Source organism: Carassius gibelio, chromosome B13 (genome assembly GCF_023724105.1).
Source record: "Carassius gibelio isolate Cgi1373 ecotype wild population from Czech Republic chromosome B13, carGib1.2-hapl.c, whole genome shotgun sequence".
In the NCBI taxonomy this organism is placed as follows: Eukaryota; Metazoa; Chordata; class Actinopteri; order Cypriniformes; family Cyprinidae; genus Carassius; species Carassius gibelio.
Window position 1 is genome coordinate 10883955 of NC_068408.1, and position 24318 is coordinate 10908272.

Below are 24318 nucleotides of genomic sequence, written 5' to 3' on the forward strand. Positions count from 1 at the left end.
CCTGAAATGTGAAAACGATATTAAGACAAAAACACAATATAGCTACTTGCTATAATGAAAGCTGTTGCTGTCAAATGATTAAATAATTGAATTAATTTGAATTATTTAATATAAAATATATATTACTGTTCAACTGTTTGATACCTGTATGATTTTCTTTTATTAAACTGATTAAAGTGACAGTAGTGACATTTAGAATATTACAAAAGATTTCTATAAAACAAAATAAAAATACTTTCTATTCATCAGTTTATTAGAAAAAAAATCAGTATCATGGTTTCTGTTTTCAGCATTGATAAATAATAAAATGATATTTTAAAAATATATTAAAATAGAAAACAGTTCGTTTAAAGCAATACAATTTCTCAATAGTACTGTTTTTTCACAATTTGAATGTTAATTAAATTAAAAGTTGATGAAAATAAAAGTTTTAAGTGTGTGTGAATGGTCAGACTCATTCATGAAGAGAATTGCCCATTTGGTTGAATCCTTTAACTTGTATTGAGGCCATAGATTTGATAAGGTAAATAACCCCCACCCTTGTGTCTTGTTATCTGATTGGTACCAATCCAGAGCAGAGCAGGAGCTTGTGAACTCTGTTGACATCAAAGTGTTTCATCTTTACCATCATCAGAGCATCATCTCATTAGTTTTGCTTATCAGCTCACCTGCTGGGCTACAGGACCCTTCTCATTGCAATTTCACACACTTGAAAAATACAAAAAACCTCGCAAATTACTCTGTTGTGTTGTTTGAGCTAAACATTTTAGCTCTAAAATAATACAAATCTTTATGTATGTTTAATCATGCACCACAATCTTGAAATGTATGCTTGCTTGTGTATTTATTTAATGCATTTTTGGAGTCATTTATTGTGACTGTGTGTTGATCTGCATGTTACTGTTGCTGTTGTGCTGTAACGGTTCAATTATATTATGCTACTATACATATCTTTGTGTTTAATTAATTGTATTTTGCCCAGGTGATACTATCCAAAGTTTTCAAAGGCTTTGACATAATCCTTCAAACTGGGGGGAGAATGTCACAAGAGCGACATTTCTTTAATGCAGAATAAAAGATGCTACATTGATGTTTCCCTTTTGAGACTTCGCTGTCGTTTAAAGCCCTTGAACTAAACCAGCGGTATTTCCTCTGATGAGGAGCAGTGGGGACAGGTCCGCCTTGACAGTGGCTATTTATAGTCCAGCAGGAGAAGAGCACTGAGATGACTCAAAATTAGGGAAGCGGCCAACATTCTGATCAAACCAGAGGAAATCCAAAACCATCTCGAGCATGTCCATAACTGGAGCGACCATTCGCCTGGGGAACGGCCTTTTAAAATTACAAAGCACAGAATCAGAAACAGGCAACATAGATGCCAGGTCTTCAGCCGGCAGCCGTACAGCTAGTAGCCAATGGGGCTGCTCTGTTTGTGTATTTCTTGAAGGGCAATTATCACTAAGCAGTGCTGATTACAGAGAAGCCTCTATTCCTTTCTGGAAGAGACAGCGTCAATATTTTCCTGCACCTACTCCAGGTAATAACTGAAGAGTTTAGTCTGGTAGCATTTGGACTGCTATTAGAATAATGGAAAAGTATTAGCCATTAGTTGAATGGCTAATCAGTAGCCAGACGTGTAGCATTCAGATGTGGTACTGATCCAGATCCAATTTTACCATCTAAAGGTAGCCAAAACAAACAAAAGGCAGCATAAAATAGCTTTTGACTAATCATGTTTCATAAGTATTTAAATATTTTGCATTAGGAAAGAACATTTGTTTAAGTTCATTTAAAATCTAAAATTATATCTCTTTAATGTCATGATTGTTTCTCCTTAAAAATGTCACAGATTTCAGTTTGAATGTGATTTTTTTTAAATCCAGTTTTTATAGGACTAAATTATTTTTTTATTTTATTTTTTCTCCCTAGAAATTGCAGGAGAAGCATCTGAGACAACTCTGAGAGAGCACATTTTCCTTGGGCCTTTGGTCATCTTTATAAAATTCGGATGAGCCTTAAGTCAAAACTTTTATCTCATGCAGTCTGTTTCCCAGAGCATGTCGACTCTACAGGTCCCCATTTACTTTATTGAGGGGTGAAGACGACCCCAGGTCAAACCCAAACCAAACATCTGAACTTAGATTAGAACGACTGATACAGTCGCACTTTATGGGACGTCCTGAGAACACTTTCCCAACTCTGCCCCCATCTTACAAATCACTGTCTCCACTCAAGCAGCAGAAATAAGGCTCGGCTTCCTGTGCTGCCGTCCCAGAGGCCTTTCTCCTGAAATGAATGTTTCCTGCTTAAAATAGCATTTGTTTGTATCGGGTGTCTGATGGAAGAAGATGTTCATACGGTCTCTTCTCACAACTCATTACTGTGAACAACATCACCTGCACCACAAGAAGAGGTAAATCAAAAAATCAAAAAGAAGCCAAAGAAATCTGAAGCCAAATCTTCATTAGTAATTTTTTTAGCAAAGCTGATTTGTTAACAACAGAAAGCTGGTTTTCATATGCAGCAAGAGAACAGCAGAGATTGTTCATTAAAACCTGTCAGCAATTCAAGTATATAATCAGAGCATAAATATACATGGAGAACTTGCCTCATGAAGAGTTTAATTCGACTTTCCAGTTACACAAATGTTTGGGACAAGATGTCACGTATTCATTAGTGCAACTGTTTAGCTGTGTTTAGCACCAGGTTCTGAGTTACTCAATACAGTAGAAAATGTTGTCACACAAGAAAGACTTAGAAGACTTGCAAAAAGCACTGTTTTGTTTTAGAATAATGCTTTTTGATACCTTTTTTTTTATCTGCAAAAGAGCCTTCTGACTTTCTCCGTCTCTTCCTCCAAGATGTCCAAACTGAAGGCATCTCCGCTCGGCAAGTGTCCTCCACCCAAAGTGCCCTGCTTGCTATTATGTGTGTAACCCCGTCCAGCTGTCTTGCATTCACACAACCCAATCTGGACGTCTCAGCACGAATAGCATAGGCCCATGACGTTTAACAGCGGAGAGGGAAAGAGACATACGGAACAGTTTCAGAGCTCTGATGAACAGAGAAATATAAAAGCTGCTGAGATTTATAGGCTGAAGAACGCCAGAGCAGCTTCTGATGGGAGCAGCCTGCCCGTGACTTCTCAGATCTCGGGAAGTTCTGGGTGGATGATCAATGGCAAAGTTTGAAATCGCTAAACAGAAACTGATGGTTGGAGCGATTGAAATCGTCCCCTTTCTTGGTGTCGCAGGACTCTTAGCATGTAAGGTATGTTCTGGCGAAACACAGATCCTGTCTTCTATCTCTGGTAGACCTATCCAGACCTTTTCCCACACTTTTTTTTTTATTTTAATCTTTCTATCCCTAGTTCCTTTTGTTGGGAAGTGTGCCAGCTTGGCCAGTGTAGTGCCAGAAAGACTTCACTGAAGAGAGAATGAGGAAAGTCCACCAATATATACATGGAGGAGAAAAAGAATAACTTGTAATAATAATAAAAATGATAATAGCAATTATGTGGTTATTAAAATCTGATTTGTGTTCTGCTGCATAGATAATATTCCTCTCCCTCTCTGTTTAATCTTTCTCTGTATATATTGTCCTCTTTAGCTCTCTCTCTCTCTTTCTCTCTTTCCCTCATTCTGTTCTGCGGTCTACATTTTGCTGTTTTTGGGGTCTTTGATCTTTTACTGCGCTCTCTTTGCTACACGTTCCCACTCTCAATCTTTCTCCGTCAAAAAGTTAACTGTTTTTATCTTCCTTCCACCTTTTTTATTCCCATCTTCCTTCTTTTAATGGGTCTCTCCCTTCCTGTTCTTTGGTTTGTTTTAGAGCTGAGATTTGGCAAAGAGGTAAAGCTGTAACTCTTAACAAAAATTGAAACAATTCATCATCTTTCTCAATGCACACATGACGTTACAATCTGTGTGTGTCCGTGTCCTATTAAAATGTTCAGAGGAGAATGTTTTCTTTCATTACCTCAAATCAAGCAGTTAATATCTCTCAATTATTTGGATATCAAATAGGGGGAACTGGGGTTAGTTGTCACACTTGATTTGATTTGAAGTCAGTTTCTGTATACCTAAAAGCCTGGACTACAAAAAGCTTCTTTATCACCATTTTGCCCAGTAAAAATATTGTATTGTTGACCACTTCAGTTTAGGTTTTCACAATGGAAAGCTACCATTAATCTGTGTGACTTTTCAGAAAACATTTAAACAATTATGAAACACAAAAACTTGATGTCACTTTAAAAATATAGTGCATAAATCTGACAATTGTATAATATAATAATGATTAATATTTATGAAGCATATTGTTTGATACTCCACATTTAGTTTGGTTTACAGATGTTAAAAATGTTTACATTTAAGGCCCAATTTAAGAATAAAATTAGCAATACATTCTTTTCTAACAAAAAATATAGTTGATAAGTATGACAATTGTAGTATTATTAATATACTATAATGTTATAATACAATATAATGTAATATAATATAAGGAAATTTTAGTTTGGTTGACATGTAAATTGTTTAAATTTAAGTGAAAGTAATGTGACATACAGCCAAGTATGGTGAAACCATACTCAGAATTCGTGATCTGCATTTAACCCATCCAAAGTGCACACACACAGCAGTGAACACACACAAACCATGAACACACACCCCAAGCAGTGGGCAGCCATTTATGCAGCGGTGCCCGGGGAGCAGTTGGGGGTTCGGTGCCTTGCTCAAGGACACCTCAGTTGTGGTATTGCCAGCCCGAGACTCAAACCCACAACCCTAAGGTTAGGAGTCTCTAACCATTAGGCCACAAATTCCCCCTAAGAGAACTGTAACAAAATAAGCAAGCTGTTTTTTGATAACAATAATTATAGTTGATAAATCTGTCAATTGTATCATTATCATTGTTGTTATGATATAATATAGTAAAATAAAACATTATTATGGTTTTTATTATTATAAAAAAAAATATATACGGTGTAATATTGCAATTTTTTTTTTTTTTTTTTTTTTGGCAACATGCCCTGGCCTCTCGAATATTGTTGCTTTGTTCTCTACATGTAAAAAGTTGTGTTTATTTACTAGAAGGATCTCGGGTAATCCAGGCTTTAGTTGAGAGATAATCAGACAGTAATTGCTCCCACCTTTGAATCTCTCTTTAAACTCTACAGGAGCAGAGGCGTGGGGGGCTGTCAGTGGGGAAGCATCCCTACCACTGACCCTAATCAGGCAAATCACAGAGAAGCCCTAAATCATACACACACACACACAGGAGCAGACACTCGGAGCCAGAGGTATCGCTCAAACATTAGGGGTAATATTTACATTTGAGCTGTACCTACAAAAACATGCAAACATGTCCCTCTAGGAGGGAGAGCTCTCACGCTGTGAATAGGAGAAGGGAAAACATTCCCCTGTGGTTCAATGGGGCAGCCGGGTCTGTTCGCTGTATCTGCTTCTAATTTGAAAATGAAAATGCAATCCGTTCTGTACGTACAGGATTTTACAGGAGAAACCGACAGATCATTAACTATCCATTGTGACGGTAGTTATAGAGTCAGTATGTTCGATTTGTGAAGGTGCAGCTTTACTAAAAGTATTTCCACCAGCTCCAGCGCTCAGAAAGTGATGATGGAAATCTTCGTTACGGCTCTGAGCTCGAGCACACTGGTTTATGTAGACACAGATGTACACTTTTGCACGTACACACACAGCTCCTGCAGATGAGGGATGCTTTGTGATCTTGTATTACCGAGCATCAGCTGCTTTCAGGGGAAAGTATTTATTTGTTGGTAGTTTTTCTCTTCTTTAGTTTCAAAAACAGCACATATTCCTGGCAGAGATCGCCTTCCTGTACTTTTAAACATAATTAAACAAACATGTCAGTATTGCAGTAATCTGTCTGCTGCTAGCCAACTTCTAAACCTGCAGAATGTCAGCCCCAATCCTGTTCAGATCACCCCGCAGGACTCCAACAGCTCACCGTGTTCAGTGGAAACATTTCAATAGAGCCGTTTCAGGACGACCCTCTCTGACCCTCAGTTTCTGAGCCACCTGTTTTGCAGTCTGCATAGAAACAACCCGAGCAATCTTTAATTTTCCAAGCGTTCTATCTTAAAGCGATAGTTCACCCAAAAATAAAAATTCGGTCATCTTTTAATAAGCCGCAAGCTGTGTAAATTTCTTTAGGGGTGTTGCAAACAAAAGAAGATGTTTTGAAAAATCTTGGTAACCAAACAGTTGACGCTAGCCATAGTCACACTAGCCACAATTTTTGTATTTTTTTTTTCCTATACAAGTTAATGGCTGCCATCATTCTTGAAAGTATCTTCTTTGTGTTCAGATGAAGCACGAAATTAATATCAGTTTAGAACAAGTGGAGGGTGTAAAATACATAAAATACATAAAAATTGTATTGAGTAAGCAATGAGCACAGTTATATTTACTCCACTGAAATTTTCGAATCTAATGCCTCAATCATAAACATATTCCAGCAAACGTGTTTCATATTTTTTTATTATGACAGACAGATTGCCACTCGCAGCTTGGTCTAATATTTCTGCATATTAGGGCAAACACATGCCAACAAGTGTTGATCGAAGAGAGAGAAAAAAAAAAACAGAGTAAGAAAATCTGTGGCCTCTCTTCTGTCTTGTAAAATGCATGAACGCCTACATTATTGTGCAACTGCTCTGATTTATTTTGGCTTTTATTTTTATTGCTCCATATGTACTTCCTCTCTGCATTAGAGGGCCAAAATATGAACCATCAGTGGCAGCCAAAGCTGGAGTTTGAATTCTTTAGCAATGTGCTAAACATTCGGCAGGCCCAGAAAGCCTAAACAACAAGGACGGTGAAATGCTATCCACACTGGTATCAGTTATTTATAGGAAGCAAGAAACTGCAAGTGTTAGAATACAGCAGGATGTGTCGTGTTAACACTTATGATTTTAATTATGCTCTTGGCATATACATGTGAAATACACAATACCATTCAAAAGTTTGGGGTCGGTAAGATTTTTTTCTTTTTTAAAGAAATTAGTACTTTTATTCAGCAAAGATGTTTTAAATTAATCAAAAGTGACACTGAAGACATGAATAATGTTGTTACAGAGGATTTCTGTTTTAAATAAAAGCTGTTCTTTTGAACTTTCTATTAATCAGAGAATTCAGAAAAACTGAATCACAGCATGTCTTTGATTGTCTTCAGCAATGACAATAAGAAATGTGTTTGGAGAACCAAATCAGCATATTGAATTGTTTCTGAAGAATCATGTGACACTGAATACTGGCTTATGAAAATTCAATATAACACGAATAAATTCCAATTTAAAACATTTTAAAATAGAAAACTGTTATTTCAAATTTCATGCATTTAGTTTTATCTTATTCCACAGTTATAAAGATAATAACTGTGTCTGTCTTTATTAATTTGTAAGAATGTAATCATCACAATCACTTTCGATCATCTTCCTCATTTGTGTAGTTTGTGGTTGGCCAGGCCTCTGATTAGTTTGGTGAGAGAGATTGTGTTCAGGTTTAATGAACAAACCACAGTACGGTAGACAGCACACACCATTTCTACCATGTAACAGAATCCACTGTGACGAATTGACCAAACTGCTCAACAAGAGGCCAGCAGATTTCTGTAATTCTCTCTGAGACCGGAGTGTTGGAATTTTTTTTTCTTGCTTGAAATGACTCCATTACTACTGAACACAAACTATTACTGGCAAAATAGTTTATTCCTCTCATTTACTTGTAACTTGCTTGTCTGCTCGATCAGTTAGACAAACATTTGATTTCTCTTTCAGCTCTATCTAGCCTTTTATTCCTCTTTCTATAAACATTTTTCTTGCTCTCTTTGTACTACTGTTCTAATCTTCTGACATAAAGCAGTTACACAAGTTCATCATAAAACTAGAGTTCACATACATCAAACAATTACACATCAGAAATGAATCAGAAGAAATGTTTGTTCATGGACATGTCGGTATCTGCTGACATTTTTTTTTTTGTCACATTTTATGCTCTATTTTTGCAGGGAAAAACTGCATGCAAAATGAATTTAAACTAACGAGCTGAGAGTAATTTAATCATAGTCTAAGCGTAATCATAATTAGCCAAAATTTGGAAAAAGGGGTTTTGAACAGGGCAAATTATCTCAATAAATAATGGAATCGGTGAGAACAGCACCAGCTACTGAATGGATTTTGCAGTATACCACACTAAGCATGCTGTGACAGGGACATTACTAATCAATTCAGTTCAGTTCATAAACATCTATTTCTACCCTTTTGGACTTCTTCCTTGCTGTCAAAAAGATGTCTTTATCTGTTCCGTTCTGTTTTTTTTTTCATCCTTTCTTTCTTTTTCTCAAAGAGTCCAGCCCTGTTTTCAGTTCTCATGCCCCTCTCTGCTGGATTCTAGTCCCCTAGATTTGTTTAAGATGAAGATATCTGCAGTTTGCCTCTCATACACAAGTAATCATTATTTTAAACATGAATCCAGCCACTTGAGAGGCAATAAAAAGTAATGTTTCTCTTGTTTGCAGAGCAAATTTACAGGTGGAGTTTCGACATGTGACACCGGTGAGCCAGGGTTCATGTTAGTGTGTCCCTAATGACCAATTAAGCGATTTATTTAATCGTTTGCCTTATTTCAACTCGCGCTGCCAAACAGTAATGTGTTGAGCCAGAGAGTACGGGGGTGTAATAACTTGTTTGAGGCTCCGCATACAGTCAAGGGTCCTTCCAAAGGTCTGTGAAACTGGCGCGGTAGTGCTTCGAATATCAGTCTGAACTAGAACACGACACGGTCGGCCCTTTTGTCCCGGTGCAGGGAAAAGTTTTATGAGAGGACTCAGTGTGCTGATTTAAATGCTATTTGTCTTTTCTTCCATTAATTCACATATTTCAGGGTAAATAGCACAGAATACATCAGCTAATATATAAGGCGTTGGTCATGAGGAATTCCTCAACGCTAATTGCAAATGACACTTTTGCTTTTAAAACAAGGGCTTTTCATTAATGACGTACATTGTGTGCTGTCAATAGCCACATGTACTACAGGAACCTTTCTTTAGCGAGTGTTATTAAGTGTTTGTGGTGTGTACTGTTTGCTTGCAAAGCGGGGGAATGTGCTTTGCGGAACAGTTGGATTGCTGTAAGAAATCAGCTTGCACTGTTAACCAGGAACAAACTGAATCAGGAATCACAGGGTCACACTGATTCCGACTATAGGAAACTTTATACCTACAGGACACTAAGGAAACGTGTGCTTAATTGAAACAAACTGCACACACGTTTTGCATTTGATAATATCAATGGTTAAATTTAATCAAACAGCAATTATGAATTTTAGACATAGTTTGTGCCATAGCGCAAAAATCGAACTATTTACCCGCTCCGTCTATATTTTTGCATTGTGAAACGAGAGGTTCTTGGTTGAATAGGGGTGAGCTCCATTAGGAGATTTAAACCTGGAACCAAATAGCCTATCATTGTCCAAATGTACAATATCTGCCCTTCAGCTTTGATATGGAGGCTTGATAAATTAAAGACCGGTGCAATGGTCTTTAAACGAGCTGAAATTACCAAGCAAACTGCAAACAGGGCCGTTTTACCCTGTAGTCTTTGACCAGTAATGCCTTGGATTCCGCTCCAGGCGTAATTGCTTTTCTTCTCTCTGGCATGCTTTAACTTTTCTCAAGGCTCCGCACCCAGTCAAATCATACTTCAATTATATTCTCCCTTGTTTCTTGAAATTATATCATAAACCGGTTTTATTGCAATAAATTTGTATTTCATCAAATAAAACTCGGGCATGGGAACACTTGTGTTAGGATCAGACAGGTCTGAGGTAATGTGCGGCGTTTGAAAAAACATCCTCCTCCATCATCTGATACACACTTTATGAGAGTTTATTGATTGATAAATAGTGCTCTTTTGAGGAATTTGCAGCTTTTTAATCTTTGATTTATTGTCCAGTTTCTATTTACTGTTTTGTTACATTGCCCCACTGCTTCAGTTCAGCAGGAGCCCATTTATTCACTTTTTACTTTGCCCATGTGCTTCTCACATGGGACCTAAAAGCATTTCCCTGCTTATTATTGGTAACTTCACTTCCAAACACAAACACGAATGCACACTGCACATTTGAAACCAATCCGGCTGATTTGTAATTGCAGTCTCTCTATTGATAGCTCCGTAATTAAAGGGCTGTGTTCGACTTTCTGCAGGTGAAATGTTCTGCTCGCTGCACTGCAGTAGTGTGAAGGCGCTTTAGAGGTTTACAATATGGTCATGATCATGTGGTTACCCTTACAGAAGCCGCACACTTGGTGTATATCATTATTGGATGGCTGTTCTGCAATTACACTTGCCGTTCCTGCCCGCTCTTTAACAAGATGAAATAACCTTGGTTAATAAAAGTTTCAGAATCAGTCTACATTTACTTGCATACTTGCACCGAGCCGTTTGCGTGCATCTCAGAGCCGCAAACCTCATTGCAGAGCAGAGTAATTTGTCTTAATTTAGACGATTGCTTCTCCAATAAACTTCACCTTCAGTGAAGACACTCCCCGAATGAAATCAGCTCAGAACTGAAAATGACACCCGATTAAAATACTGCTGTGTACAGGTTTTTTTTTTTTTTTTTTTACCTCAGACATGACCCCGAATCCGTGCCGAGTTAAATTATGCCTGTAACCAAAAACAAAGATGTTGAGGTTTGTTCTGAAATCATTGGGTTATTACGGGGCCTGAACGTTTCCCAGTCCGGTCAGCTCTAATGAGAGCTAAGCTTTCACTTGCGCCTCTGCGTAAAATAAAAGTCACATCAAATTTAAGAGAAATATCTGACCTAGCTGATGCTGGTGCGTTACGGCAGCTGGCACTCACACAGTCAGATTTTTTTAATCAACAATGTTAGTATTATTATGATATATGGCTTATTTATGCTTTAAAGCTTTATAATGTGTGAATGTGTGTGTCACTGATTCTTTAGCTCATTCCAGAGGGCATAGGAACGATTTGAAAAGCGGGGTCGACATATTAAGGCCTTTGAAAAGCACTGATTATTTCTCCAAAACTTGACAGTTTATTTGATAATTCCAGCGTTATTCCATTTGCTTTTGACTAATGAAAGTTACACTCTGTTTCACAGCATCCAGCTTTCTCTCTCTTGTAAACTTGTGCAATGATTTATCCCAAATTCACCTCTTGCACAGACAGTCTTTCCTGTTGAAGAGCTGAAAGCTTCATGTGCAGTTGACAGTGACATTGTTTCCGTTTCTGTGTAAAGGTCATAAGGTCACTGACCAATCTGAGACCATTTCATCAGGATCATCTTTCACCGTCTTTTACTTCCTTTTCGTATGTGTCCACATTTACATTAGTGAGCCATTTTAATGTAGTACTTTTCACACGCTGTAATTTTTTGGGGGGGATTATCTGTGTCTTAATTTGTTGTGAATTTTATATAGTAGGGAGGAGATTGATCATTGTAGTACCCAAATAAATACAGCTTCAACAATAACATGCACAATTAATTTTTACTTGCTCCCAAAATTACAGAAACCAAATCTGTTTTTCAAAACAGAAAATAAAGAAAAATAAATCAGCTTTATGTAATTTAGTTACATTTTGGAATAAATGAAATTATACATAATCTGCATAGCTATATCTCTTTTAATGATGCCATTTTTAGCAATATTACAAAAAAGTTCCTTAAAAGTCTTCTGCCAGCATGAATGTAATAACATGTATACAACAAAACATTCCTTTACTAGTCGTTAATATTATAATGTTAATGTTAAAATACTGTTTCAAGTATTTTTGTATTTTACTGATATTGTTTATACATTTGAAACCTGAGCATGTTTAAAAATATTTTTCATTGTCATTAGCATTGACACATAAAATGTAATTTGTCCATACAGAATACTTAATGAATAAAACTCTCTCATTGTGTGTGTGTGTGTGTGTTTGTGTTTGTGTGCATTTTTTAAAGGCCACATCTTGCTGGCTTCACTTCCTCTTCCTCCAGTCTGAGGAAGCCATGGGCTCAGGAGGCCTGTGTGTGTCCGTCTGTCTGTCAGTGTGTCCTCTCTCCATCCTGCTGGCCTACACTTCACCCCATCCTGTGCATGTGCACTGTGGCCCACTTGTGTATGTGTCACCTGCTCCTGAGTGGTAAATGTGTCATCGTACAGCCACTGTCTGCCACTCCAGTTGACCTATACTTGAACATCTCACTAAATCATACATCAGCCAGCGACATTTGCTGAGAATGTTCTCACTGCTTGTGCGAGTGTGTGTGTCCAGCTGATGTATTCGCTTTTGCAACACTGCGTGAGCAATGTTTGGATTTACAGGAATATGGTGGTGGTGTTATTGTTTGATTCGGTTGCGTCAGCGCTCACTCATGGGGTGTAAAATGTTTTGAAGTCAAAGCAATGGTGCAAGTCTGAATGTGTGTGTGTGTGTGTTCTTGGCTCTTGTTCTGCAGAGGGTCAGTTAGAGATGCTGATGGACTGATGTGTTCCGGGCAGCCAGAAGAATGAAGGACAAAGCACACCTCCATCCTGTAACCTCCCTCCCTCCCTCGCTCTCCTCCTCCTCGCTCTGTTCTTCTCTCTAACCCTTATCTGACTTTGTCTAAAAGTGATTGCACTGAATGTAACAAACTGATGCTGCTGTAACACATCCCATATCTGAAGCATCATAGAGAGTGTTTGTTTAAAGAATATGATAAATACTTCTGTCAGAACTGATTTAATGCTCCAGTCTGATCTTCCTTTAAACTTTAATGAGTTTTTGTGGATAAATCTTGACTTTCCGAAGCTTATGAATCCAAAAGCACCTGAGAATGAGTTTTGATAGGTCATGAAATGTTGTTGGCGGTTAAACCATCCCATATTAAATAATGATAGTCCTCAGAATTTTTGGGGGAAAGGGGGATTTTAGGTGGAGGTTTACTGTTACAGTGGTTTTTAGATTGCAGTCAACTTGGGAAGTATATAATTATAAAGAAAAACATATTGACTTTTCCTTTGGAGGAATGTTTTTTTCCTCAGGCTTAGCTCTTCAGTTTCAGTTTTTTCTCTCTTCTAGTCCACTGGATTTTAGATTACAGGATTTAATTCATACAGAGTGCTCTCTTTCTCTCCATCTCTTCATTTTTCCTGGTCACAGAAAAGTTGAGGCAGGATGTGTTGACACATAATGAAACATTTACCCATGATGCCCAGCTGAAGAAAATGCATTGCCTTGCAATCAGATCAACTTTTTTTTTTTCTTTACTAAAACACTCACTGAGTTTGGCATAAAATTAATAATATATTGAGTATTTTATTTTATTATTTTATCCATGAAATGTGTCATTGTCCAAGTTCGGTTCTGTTTTGTTTTGTTGTGTTTGACACAGTTCCATTTGTTTCCATTTTCCTGCCACCAGTTAGCTTCTATGGTTTTAGATTAGTTCACACCTGTTTCTGTTCACCCTGATTACTTCTTTGTGTATTTTAGCCTTGTGTATGGTTCAGTTTAGTTGTTTTTGTTGCATTATACTTGGTTGTTTAGTCCTGTGTTTCATGCATCCTGAGTTTTGTTTAAAGTCTGTGTAAAGTGAAATTAAATATGTGTTCTGAGTTTGTCACACCATGGAAAAATATGCTATTAACCACCCAGCCAAATCTGAATGGAAATAAAACACACCAAGTAAATAAAGTTAACAAAATCTTTTAAAAATAAGCAGTATTCTCTGCTCTCAAACACTGGTGGCGTATCCTCTGTTGGCTCTGAAACCACACCCACCTGTCAAAAAAGTTGCAGCCTTGATTCTCACTCTAGAGGCGTAATTGGATTTACTCAGCAGTACAGGTTTGATAATGTGCATTTACTTGATGAAGGCATAGTTAGCTATCAAACTGTATGAGTATGTAGTATGAGGGGATGTTGTGGAGCTTTATCCACTCAACAAGCAGCAAAAAATAAAACGCTAATTGATTGTGAGTGTTTTCTACATGTTTCAGTTCTCGGCACCACACTTCGTTTCTGTACAGCTCTGATTCACCTGTGTTGTCATAAATCCCACCCAGTCTCCCTCTCCCACCTCCTTAACAAGACCATTCAGTCTTTCAGCTCTGCCTTTGATGGTTCCTTCCAGCTCATCAGCTCTTTCTCAATGTTCTCCACTTTACAAGGTAGCTGAGCCTTGGATCTTTCAGTCTCCTTCTCTGTCCTGATGTCTTGATCCTGTGGCTCCGCCTCAGTCCTCCAAGCCCTTGACTCAATCTCTGCCTTCTCGACCCTTCAGATCCAGTTTGGCTCCACACTCCTTCGGCTCCACCAGGTTCTGTCAGTTGTTGGACTTCACCGGGCCTCTCCATCTCTCTGGCTCTACCACAGACTTCCACTCCTCTGGCTGCACCTTGTCCCTCCATTCCTCTTGCTCAGTCGGGTTTCCCTTACCTCTGGCTGTACCTTGGTCTTCGTTTGCACTGTCTACATCAAAACTTGCCAACCCCCCGTCTTCACCTTGGTCCAGTGAGCCTGCATCTCCAAACTTGGCCCTCCAGGTCTTCAGTGTCACCATGGATCTTCATCTCCTTGGCTTTGGCTGGGCCTCCACCTCCTTTGGCTCTGTCTCAGTCTGTCGTGTCACTGTCTTTGCCTGGTAAGGCTCCACCATGAATCCTTCCTCCCTTGAATCCGCTGTGGGTCAGCATCCTGGCTTTTATTTTAAGAGTTCCATCCTGGCTTCATCTCTGCCTTGCCTTCTCTTGCCTCTGATTCCACCCTGGCTTGTCCCACTGTCATCTCTACCCTGGCTCATTCTGCCTCTGCATCCACCCTGGCTCCTCCTTCCATTATCTCCTCTGTGGTGGTTCCATCAGTCATGCCTCTGTCCAGCTCCATGCCATCCACCTCCTAAGCCCACACCCTCCCTCCTCTTTGGACTTAATTTTTTCTGTGGTGCTAGAAAGCACCTTTTGGAAGGGGGCTAATGTCACATGTACAGTATGTTCAGTTCTACGTTGGGTTTGTTCTAGTTTTCTTTGTTTGACCCACTTTCTTTCGTTTCCATTTTCCCGCCACTGGTTAGTTTCTGTGATTTCAGATTAGTTCACACCTGTTTCTGTTTACCCTAATTAGTTCTGTGTATTTAAGCCCTGTGCTTGGTTCAGTTCAGTTGTCCGTTATTGTTGTGTTGTTCTTAGTTATTCTGTCCCATGTTTTATGCCTGTATGTTTTATGAGTTTTAATGCATTTTAATATTGCTCAGATTAGATCCTGCTTCAACTGCTACTTTTGCAATCAGGTGTTACAGTCATGAAGCTGAATTATTTTTTTTTTAGGAAAATTTTATAATTTTAGTTAATTAATCAAAGACTATAGTCTAAAGCAATTCATAAAACAACAACCAGTGCTATTATCATTATTATATTTAATAACAATAATATCAGATAAGAAGGTGTTTTCACAAAAATGATTATGATGTGTATTGTAATAATAATAATATTTTTTGTTTGAAAATTGCTTCATAACTTTGCATTGGAGTTCTCACAGTACTGTAAGATGATTCTGAGAAGAATTCTGAATTCTCTGCCTGTTGACCACTTCTTGCAAGCCAAGGGCGATGATGTCAGGGTGAAAGTAATCATGACTGTGCACGGAAACTCACATCATACACAAACCCACACACATTCTACACGCTCACAAACACATATATTCCATTCCCGTGAACAAACCCAAGAGACCAGCTCTGGGTGTAGAGCAAGAACTGTATCACAGATGTTGTGAAAGTGTTTTGGCACTTTGCTCACCATAGCAGAGGCAATAAATCTGATGTTGTGGTCTGAAATTGGAATGGTGAGTTTTTAGAGATTCTTCTCCATTTGTGTTTTTAAATTGTGCGTGGGTCAGAGTGCCGGTTGAGAAATGCTGTTTCTGTAATGGTCCAATTCATCTGGGCCTATAAGAATGACTGGCTCTGATGATCCTTTCCATAACCTTGATCTTTGAAGCTTTTTGCTACTAATTCTGAAGGTTAAAAATAGATCAGTTCGTGTTTGGTTAGAGTGGAGGATCTAACACTACTGAAAAATCCTTCTCAGTCTAGAATAAGTCTTTTTATCTCTCTAAACACCCCATTCAACCTCTGATTTGTGTTTGCAGGTGTGTCTGTTTGCTCTGATTTCTCTGTGAATACATGTACTTTCATGCCCTCTGATGGCTTTTTAAAGCTACAGTGATTTAAATCTCATAGAAAGAATCAAGATGCTTATAAGGACAGCAGCAGATGTCGCCCCCCGGGCAAATGTGAAGTCAATCCATGTCTTCACATCAACGGATCATTATTTATTGATTTATTCAGTCAAGTGTGGAGCACATTGTTTATCCCTGCTTATGTTTAATATTGAATTAGTCTGTGAAGACAAATCCCCTTTATGTGTTCCAGTTGGACCCCTGTATCTCTAGGTTTAACTTTTTTTTTCACTTCAGAAACGTGCTGAGAAGAATTTGGTTAGGAATTGCATTGATTATGACAAACATGCATTTGATACAGAAATGACTATTTATTTTCAAAAATAAGTTTAAGGAATCCAGTGATATATGTAAATAATCAATAATCAGATTAAAGTGCCAAATATCAGTTATACAAAAAGGAATCTGTACAAAAGAAGGAAATACATGATTGAAGGTGTCTTTGGTTAGAAGAAATGACTGCTCGACTGAATTCGGGTTTTAAATGCGAGAGCTTCGATGGGCTCTCAGTAACTGCATAGGTCCGAAGAGTCTGCCTTCATCAACGACAATGTCAACAATATCTGGAAAAAATCACTGTTTACAAAAATCAAACAACAGATCACTGGGAATGGAGCAGTGCAGACTAAAATCACAGATCTCACTAGCTGTTCTCTTTGGTGTCGGCGTCTCTAGATGGCAATTTGATTGTCTTAAATCCATGTTAAAGCTTCTGCTGAGTTCCATGACTTCTTATCCGGGTTCTCCATTCCTTTTTATCAGTCAAACTTTTAAGGCACCATGGCTGTAGGTTATGGAAGGATGCCTTTTCAGAAAGCTCTTTGGTCAGGCCTAATCCATCTTTGGTGCGTTAAGCCGTACGCAGAGGTCCATGGCCCTCAGTGGAGTCTCTGTGGCCTTGGAATGACAATGTTATTGGCTGGTGTCACTATGTTTGGTTTTATAGCGTCCCCATTGACTGAAACAGATGCCCTCACTTTATCTTGGCTGGTTTGAGCTCCTTGACCTGCATGTGTAATGTTTTGTGGACAGCAAGAGTTCTGGACTGACAGAAACCCTTTCCACACTCCTGGCATTTAAATGGCTTCTCTTTGGAATGGATGTACCTTTAGAGAACAAAAGAAAGAGAACAGTTGTGATTTGTTAATGGATGGAGGCATATTTACAACTTTAACAACACAGATTTTAAAGATGTCCGAGCTTCTTTTCTAGGATTATATATCCTGCACAGCAGTTTTCTGCCAAAAAATGTGAGCTAGTGAAATGATGGCAAAGACGGCGCAATAGTTAGCGGTCTTGTTATGACAAATCTTTGAGTCTGCAATTGTTAATTAAATCATAAACATGAAGTATATCTAGTGATAATTGTCAGTCAGGAAAAGAGCCAAGATCATTACTGAAGAATTGGAGGAGATTGTTCAACATGTCTCAACTAATTTACACCATTCTTAAAGTTCTGGAATAACAAATGTCATAAATCACGAGAGCAGGTGTGGTTTGAAAATAAATAAATAAGAAACTGATTTGTTTGTCTGAATCTGTTCTGCCAGGAACCTAAAGTTTTTCTTCTTTTTTGTTTTTTGTTTTTTATCAAACAAAAAAGTGCATAGATTAATTGATTGTTATACACAACGATTTAAACACACACACACAAAGTATTCATTCAATTGTATATAAATGAATAGTTGTTTTTGTATTTGTATATATGCACATTATTATGTTACATTTACCTTGTAATATTTTCTAACTGGAATGACTGAGGATATCATTATGCAGTAATGCATGATGAGGTCATGATTGGAAAAGGTAGTTATGTGTTTGTGTGTGGGCAAGAATTTGTGATACCATACATTATGAATGGGCAGGTATGAACAGGAATGTGTTTCAATATCGGCTTTAAATCATCTGATCTATGATTAGTGTACTGATATGTCTTTACCTGTGGTCTCTCAGGTGGTCCTGCCTCCTGAAGGCCTTATGACAGATGTCACAAGTGTACGGTCGCTCATCTGTGTGCGTGCGCTCGTGGATCAACAGGTTGTAGGACTTGGTGAAGTGGCGGCCACAGAACTTGCACACAAACTCCTTTTTCGTCTTGGATGGGAGTCGTCCTCGGCTTGGTTTTCTTTCCGGTGAGGAGAGCTTGGCCACATCCAGCAGGCAGCCTAATGAAGGCGAGCGCACGTGCCCGTTGTTAGTGCTCAGATCTTCTGCCTTCAGGGCGTCATCCTGCGTGGCGGCCGCCGCCAGGTTGGCAAAGTCAAAACGGGGTTTGCTTTTGCTGGACGCTCCAGACCCAGGCCCGGGGGACTCCTGTTTGGCAGGCTGGACAAGATGGGGAAACAGAGGGATTGAGGGGAGAGGGAAGCGGGCATCCACCAGGCCAGGCAGCTTGGAGAAGGTACATCGAGGCAAAGTGAACGGTGGGTAGCCCAGAGTCCACTGGTGCAGGTGGACGGCGTGCAAGGCACTGAAACTGTAGATGCTGGGCATGTGGTCAGCAGGCAAATGCAGCCCGTTGGAGGTCTGAAGGAAGGAATAGTTCGCCAGCTGCAGAGAAGGATGAAGGGGCACGGGTGCTGGGAGCGTTTTACTGCCCATGACTGATTTCAGAAATTTTCTGTAGGAGACAAAAACGGAGAAAAATTAATGAAGGGCGTTTAGCACTGTCCCAAAAATAATACACCTCCAGACATCTATTGAGAATCCACACACTATGTTTGTTTGCGTTTTCCGTTTTCTATAGGCCTATATTATGCATTACTTGGAAACATCTTGCTTTAGAGGGTTGAAGGAACTTCCCTAAAAAATTTTTTTTTTTAAACACGCTTACACTCACGTCAAGACATAAAGTGCACTTGTCAAACTAGGCACCTTGTCTGACATATTGAAAGCGCATACTCCAACGTGAGCACAAAGCAATGCTCAAGCCTGCCAGATGAGTGTGTGTGCATGTACATTTTGGCGTAGGCGTCTTCTGCATGCCGAAAATATGCCTATGGCCATGAAGACGAAAGACAGCAGGTGAAATACCTGCCTCGACTGTTTAATCAGGTTGGATGAGAACAGACACAAAGCACAATAACTCCTCTTTGTCTCATCAGGAACTACAAGCACACACACACTCATGCAAACAGGCTTGGTGTGTTTACAGTGTTACTCATATCGTCTGGAGGATTTTTTTTTCACACAGTTTTGTAAGTACCACGTGAAATGCAACAACGTGTTGTGTGTTAGATTACTGTGAATACTGTACAAAACGAGACTATAGGGATGCCAGATATGGTTCTAGTTACAATGGATAAGGTCAAAGAGCTGCTAAATTAATTTAAAAGTCACAGCCTGTGTGTCATGTTTTGAAAGTTCCATAAAGGTCAAGAAAAAAAAAGTAAAGTCGCTAGACACATTTCCAGCTGAAGGCCTATGTAAAGGATGGCACTTAATTTGTGTGTATTTCTGTCCCGAATAAACTAAGGAAGCGTAAAGAGTCTGATCCGCGGTAAATAAAAAGTGAAATAGCCCTAATTAGTCTTTCTTAAGCTCAAAGCTCCCCTGGGGATTTGGACGCTCTGATCATGGCGCAGAAGTAATTGACTTTTACTTACGGGGGTCATTAGAGGAGATCAGGACTCGCTCCCGAGAACAGGCTCGTACCCTTAACCCTTTGAAGTCCACATACCTTTAAAGCGTGTGACGAAGGGGGGTTTGTTACCTGAACTGTCTGCTTAACCGTTAAACCTAACACAGTTGAAAGATTTGGGGAGAAAAGTCGTTTCTGAATTGTGGGATTTCACAAGTGCTTGAACCTCTTTTTTTTACCGGGACATCGTTGGCTAATTAGTCGGATTTGCGCACTGTGTCTGGGTAAATCTCACAGATTCTGTCCCCACGCCAGGCCCAATTAGTGTTGTGGGACTATAACGACTATCCCAGACAAGGTGATGAAATAGTCTCGAAAATCACTCCACAGTTTGCCAAGTTATTTTATTATAATTATTATTATCTAGCCTATCACAAAAAAAAAAGAAAAGAAAAAAAGAAAATAGGATTCTGCACACACCCATGAGTGTGCAAACAGCCTACTCCAATATATTGTCAGACGCATGGCTAGTGCCAACAGTTTGCGACCTCATTCTGGCCTCTGTCTATCAGCAAACTTTCTTATCAATAACTGTGATTGCTCAGCTTTCATCAGTAGCGCGTTGAGCGCGCGGAGGTCATCAGTGTTTTATCTCTCGGTAGGTGTGAATGTGCGCCTGTCGTGTGTACGGAGATCACAGAGAAATCTCGACGTGTATTACAGGAATTAATCACGGTCTCGAGGTTCATGCGTTAACGACGGGCCTTTGGTCAATTGTGCAACGATTATCAAGTAAGTGTATGTTTTCTTTTTTCCGCGCAGCCCCCCGAGAGGATGTGATCACTTAACCCTGGAGAGAGGGAAACACACCATTCATTAAGCACCGTCAAACAGTTGAATAAATATACAAATATATTTAAGTATTGTGGAGAATACCTAGCTCTTTGTGTGTGTGTGTATGTGTGTGTGTGTGTGTGTGTGTGTGTGTTTGTAATTTTATATAAAATGTATTTGCCTGTACAAAAGAAAAGAATGACAGTGTAACATTTTCAAATAATAAATAAAGGCCACCGCATATTGTGCCAGATTTAGCCTGATGCATCTCAGGTCAAATTATAAATAGGTTACTCTCGAAATACTGATTTACTTTATCATCAGGCCTATACTAATTTTAAATGCATTTTATTTTAATTATACTGGTTGTGATATCTACATTCGTTGAATTTTCTGTCTATAAATTAAACAAATCGTGAATAATTGAAATGTTTGGACGGTAATCATTTTGGACAAAAGTGGCATCCAATACACATTTCTTTACATGAATATATTAAGCCAAAATTTAAAACGTTCAGTGGCATTGTTACCTGAATTGATCCTAAAGTTTATTTATCAATACCTAATAAGTTTAAATTGTTGGTTTATTTAGATTATATTTAAAGGACTTTTAGAACACTTTAATTGCAAAACCAAAGCGTTCGACTAATAATAAAAAAATATATTAATACATATTTTTAAACTAGACCTATATTACAAAACAAATAACCTATATATTCCACATTAATTTAAAAGAAAGTTTTAGTTGTTGTTGTTGTTGTTGATGTTTTTGTTTTGGTTTTATTTTAAGATAACATACTTTTTCTTAAGTGACAAAATATATTTGGTTTAATTTATTTTCTATTTATTTATTTTTGCCAATTTCGCTTTTTTCCGCAGTACACTCTGAACGAATAGCGCTTAAAATAAATCGAAACAAACGAATAACTAATTTTCTCAACACCTAGCATCAGTGTAAAACTGTAGCGGTCCATTCAAAACATAGCCTACACGAAAAACGACTCGAGATCACCGACCACAAGGACACGCGTGGTTTAGGAAGAAAAGGTATCTTTCAACGGATGCATAATAACATTTAAAGTTCACGATTTGTTTCTACGAATTTACGTTTGTTATAGTTTTTAACGAAAAACCTCGGATGACATCACAGAGGCTTATAATTATCACAAAGCTAATTATTAATTTATTTGAGCAATATTAACGTTGCAAAAACTAAAGTGTTTTGTTCCACAAACAAATATTTAGATGTTTTCACACCACGTATTATCAATAAGATTCTAGAATGCGCATCCCACCTGTTGATCACTGACCGATCACTAGCTATTAAAGACCACCATTCACACATTAAACACTTTGCTTAAGTTGTATCTGCTTTGAACAACAAACTACTAGGCCTATGCAATTACAATGTAGTTACTACACATTTTAAAAGTTTTGCACGTCATGCAAATTCTCGCCCAACTAATTCATTGCAAGTGCACTTGAAGATGTGTTGTTCACGCCTACCGCAGGAAATCCCCGCCGACATACAGACTATATATGTCTTGCAAAAGTAAGAAAAGCTTGTCAAAAATATTCCAAAATGCCAGAAACTATTTACCAGATCTTGGTGAAGCGGGACGATCCAAAATAAGAGGGTTTACGATCACTTAGTCGTCCTACAGCGTTTCAAACTTCAGTGCACAACTCTCAGGCGGATCGGAGAAACGTTCGTCTTCCTCAGCATGTTCTCGCAGCAGAGACACGGGAAAACTCTGAAGTTCGCACAGCTGTGGTCCAGCGGTTGTGCGCTGTGAGTATTTGGTTACTCGGGGTAGAAACTCTCTCTCTTACTCTAGCTCTGTCTTGTGGTCCCAAAGTCAAACCGCCTCTTTATTGTAACCCAACCCGCGACGTCATACAGCCAAACCCCCAACACACTGAAGTGAAGTTTCCTCCACTGGTACAGCAGCGCGCGACGCACTTATCACTGCCTACATGTCAGAGCACTGAACTCTACAGTAACCTTGAACATTTTACGTCGTCAATAAAGTTTGCAGGTTTTTCGCCACTTGTACATGATGAGAATAAAAGGCTGTCCCGAGGACGGAGGAGAAATTAAAATAAATGAAATTATTAAAATGGAGACTTTATATGTTTGGTGAACATTAGGCTATGTATAGCCTATTACTTTGTTGTTGTTATTATTATTATTATTATTATTATTATTATTATTATTATCTGTCGAAGACTAGAAGTAGGCTAGTTTACATCCCAAAGCTGAGCTTCGGTAACAAAATAGCCTAATCTTATTTAATTAACGCGCTCATCAATACAACATAACGCAGAAGGTCAAATCATTTTTATTTTAAACGAGCTCCTGTGCGAGATGGTGCGGCAACAAATCAAGCTTCATTTTGTTTTAATTAAGGTAAATATACAACTGCCACCACGTCTCAGCTCTGCGAGAAAGAAATGAGAGACCGGTTTTAAACGTCCCAAAACCATTAGTCAGTTTGTCACCCCGACCCCAGTGAAGACAGATTAAGAGCACGAGCTTCATTTGCGTTACGCAGGAAATGTGAATTCGAGAACTTCGAGCACTTCTCTTTGATACGAACTGAAGTGCTGTGGAAATTCTTGGTATAAACGTTTCCTCTTGGGTTGAAACACACCTAGGTTAGTGTAAACTGTGAAGGTGAAAAATTCACCTAATCTCACAGTTGTATAGGCTATATAAGACAGAAAGAAAAGTTAGTTTAATTTAAAATGGAAATAGAAATAGACAAATGATCTAAATGGAATGTGCACTTTGATTCCAACAAATCCCCAAGTTCTGAATCCATTGCACGCATTGCTGTTTTTATAGAAAATAAACTGTACATTTTCACTGACTCTGATTCGTCGACTGGTGAAATCTGTTGTGACGTCACCCCACATAAATTCCTCCGAGATGAATGTCGCAGGTTCCTTCATGAGACGCACTGACAGAAGTCTCAATGGGTCAGAGCAAGACAAGGACACTGCTGTGCATCTATTAAGCGCTCAATACGCGCCACCTGGTGGCGAGAGCGCGTACAATTGCAACCCAGCTACTGCAGAGGCGCTCATTCCCACTCATGGAGCCCTACCTTCGTGCAGAATCTAGTTCCAAACATGTTCTAATACAACTACCTTTTTTTCAAGTGATCCGTAGACTTTGTTTAGCTTAAGGTGCGTTTGCTGAGAGCTGGAAGTAAATTGGCACCTATAATATTGTGAGTCATGCTTTTGACTTGCTTGAAAAGCCTGTTGAACAAAAACAATCAGAAGTAAAAACTCAAACATTGGAGTTCTGTGATGGGAGTGTGTATTCATGTGTGAGATGTTTGGAGGGTTTTGTTTAAGCATAGAAGTTGGATTAATTCCCTCTCTTATGCAAGGATTTAATTGTTAACTGCTTTTTATCTGATTTCAAATGCACAAACTATCAAATTATCCTTTGGCCAATTTTACAGATCATCTGCACAGAGATAGGTAAAATGCTGATCGCAAAGGCCAATGCCGTTTATTCAGGCTGAATTGTCTCTGTTGATTTTATGAGAAAATTCTGGCTGTCTGTGAGTCCATGTTGCATCACTAAGCACAATAGCGCAATAACCCTGAACTCAGA

The 24318-nt window shown here is 38.7% G+C and overlaps 1 protein-coding gene and 1 long non-coding RNA gene across 2 annotated transcripts; one reads left to right on the forward strand and one right to left on the reverse strand.

Moving 5' to 3' along the window:
- Positions 1–1935: 1935 nt before the first annotated feature.
- Positions 1936–3832, forward strand: LOC127969801 (uncharacterized). The gene is made up of 3 exons (XR_008156357.1): positions 1936–2413; positions 2862–3270; positions 3371–3832. It is a non-coding gene; the product is annotated as an uncharacterized LOC127969801 (long non-coding RNA).
- A 12732-nt stretch (positions 3833–16564) lies between these two features.
- On the reverse strand, positions 16565–22535 carry osr1 (odd-skipped related transcription factor 1). The gene is made up of 3 exons (XM_052571891.1): positions 22288–22535; positions 18213–18893; positions 16565–17379 (listed from the first exon to the last, which is right to left on the reverse strand). The coding sequence occupies exons 2-3, from the start codon at positions 18872–18874 to the stop codon at positions 17247–17249; spliced, it is 795 nt and encodes a 264-aa protein (XP_052427851.1). The 5' UTR covers positions 18875–18893; positions 22288–22535; the 3' UTR covers positions 16565–17246.
- Between the last annotated feature and the right edge of the window lie 1783 nt (positions 22536–24318).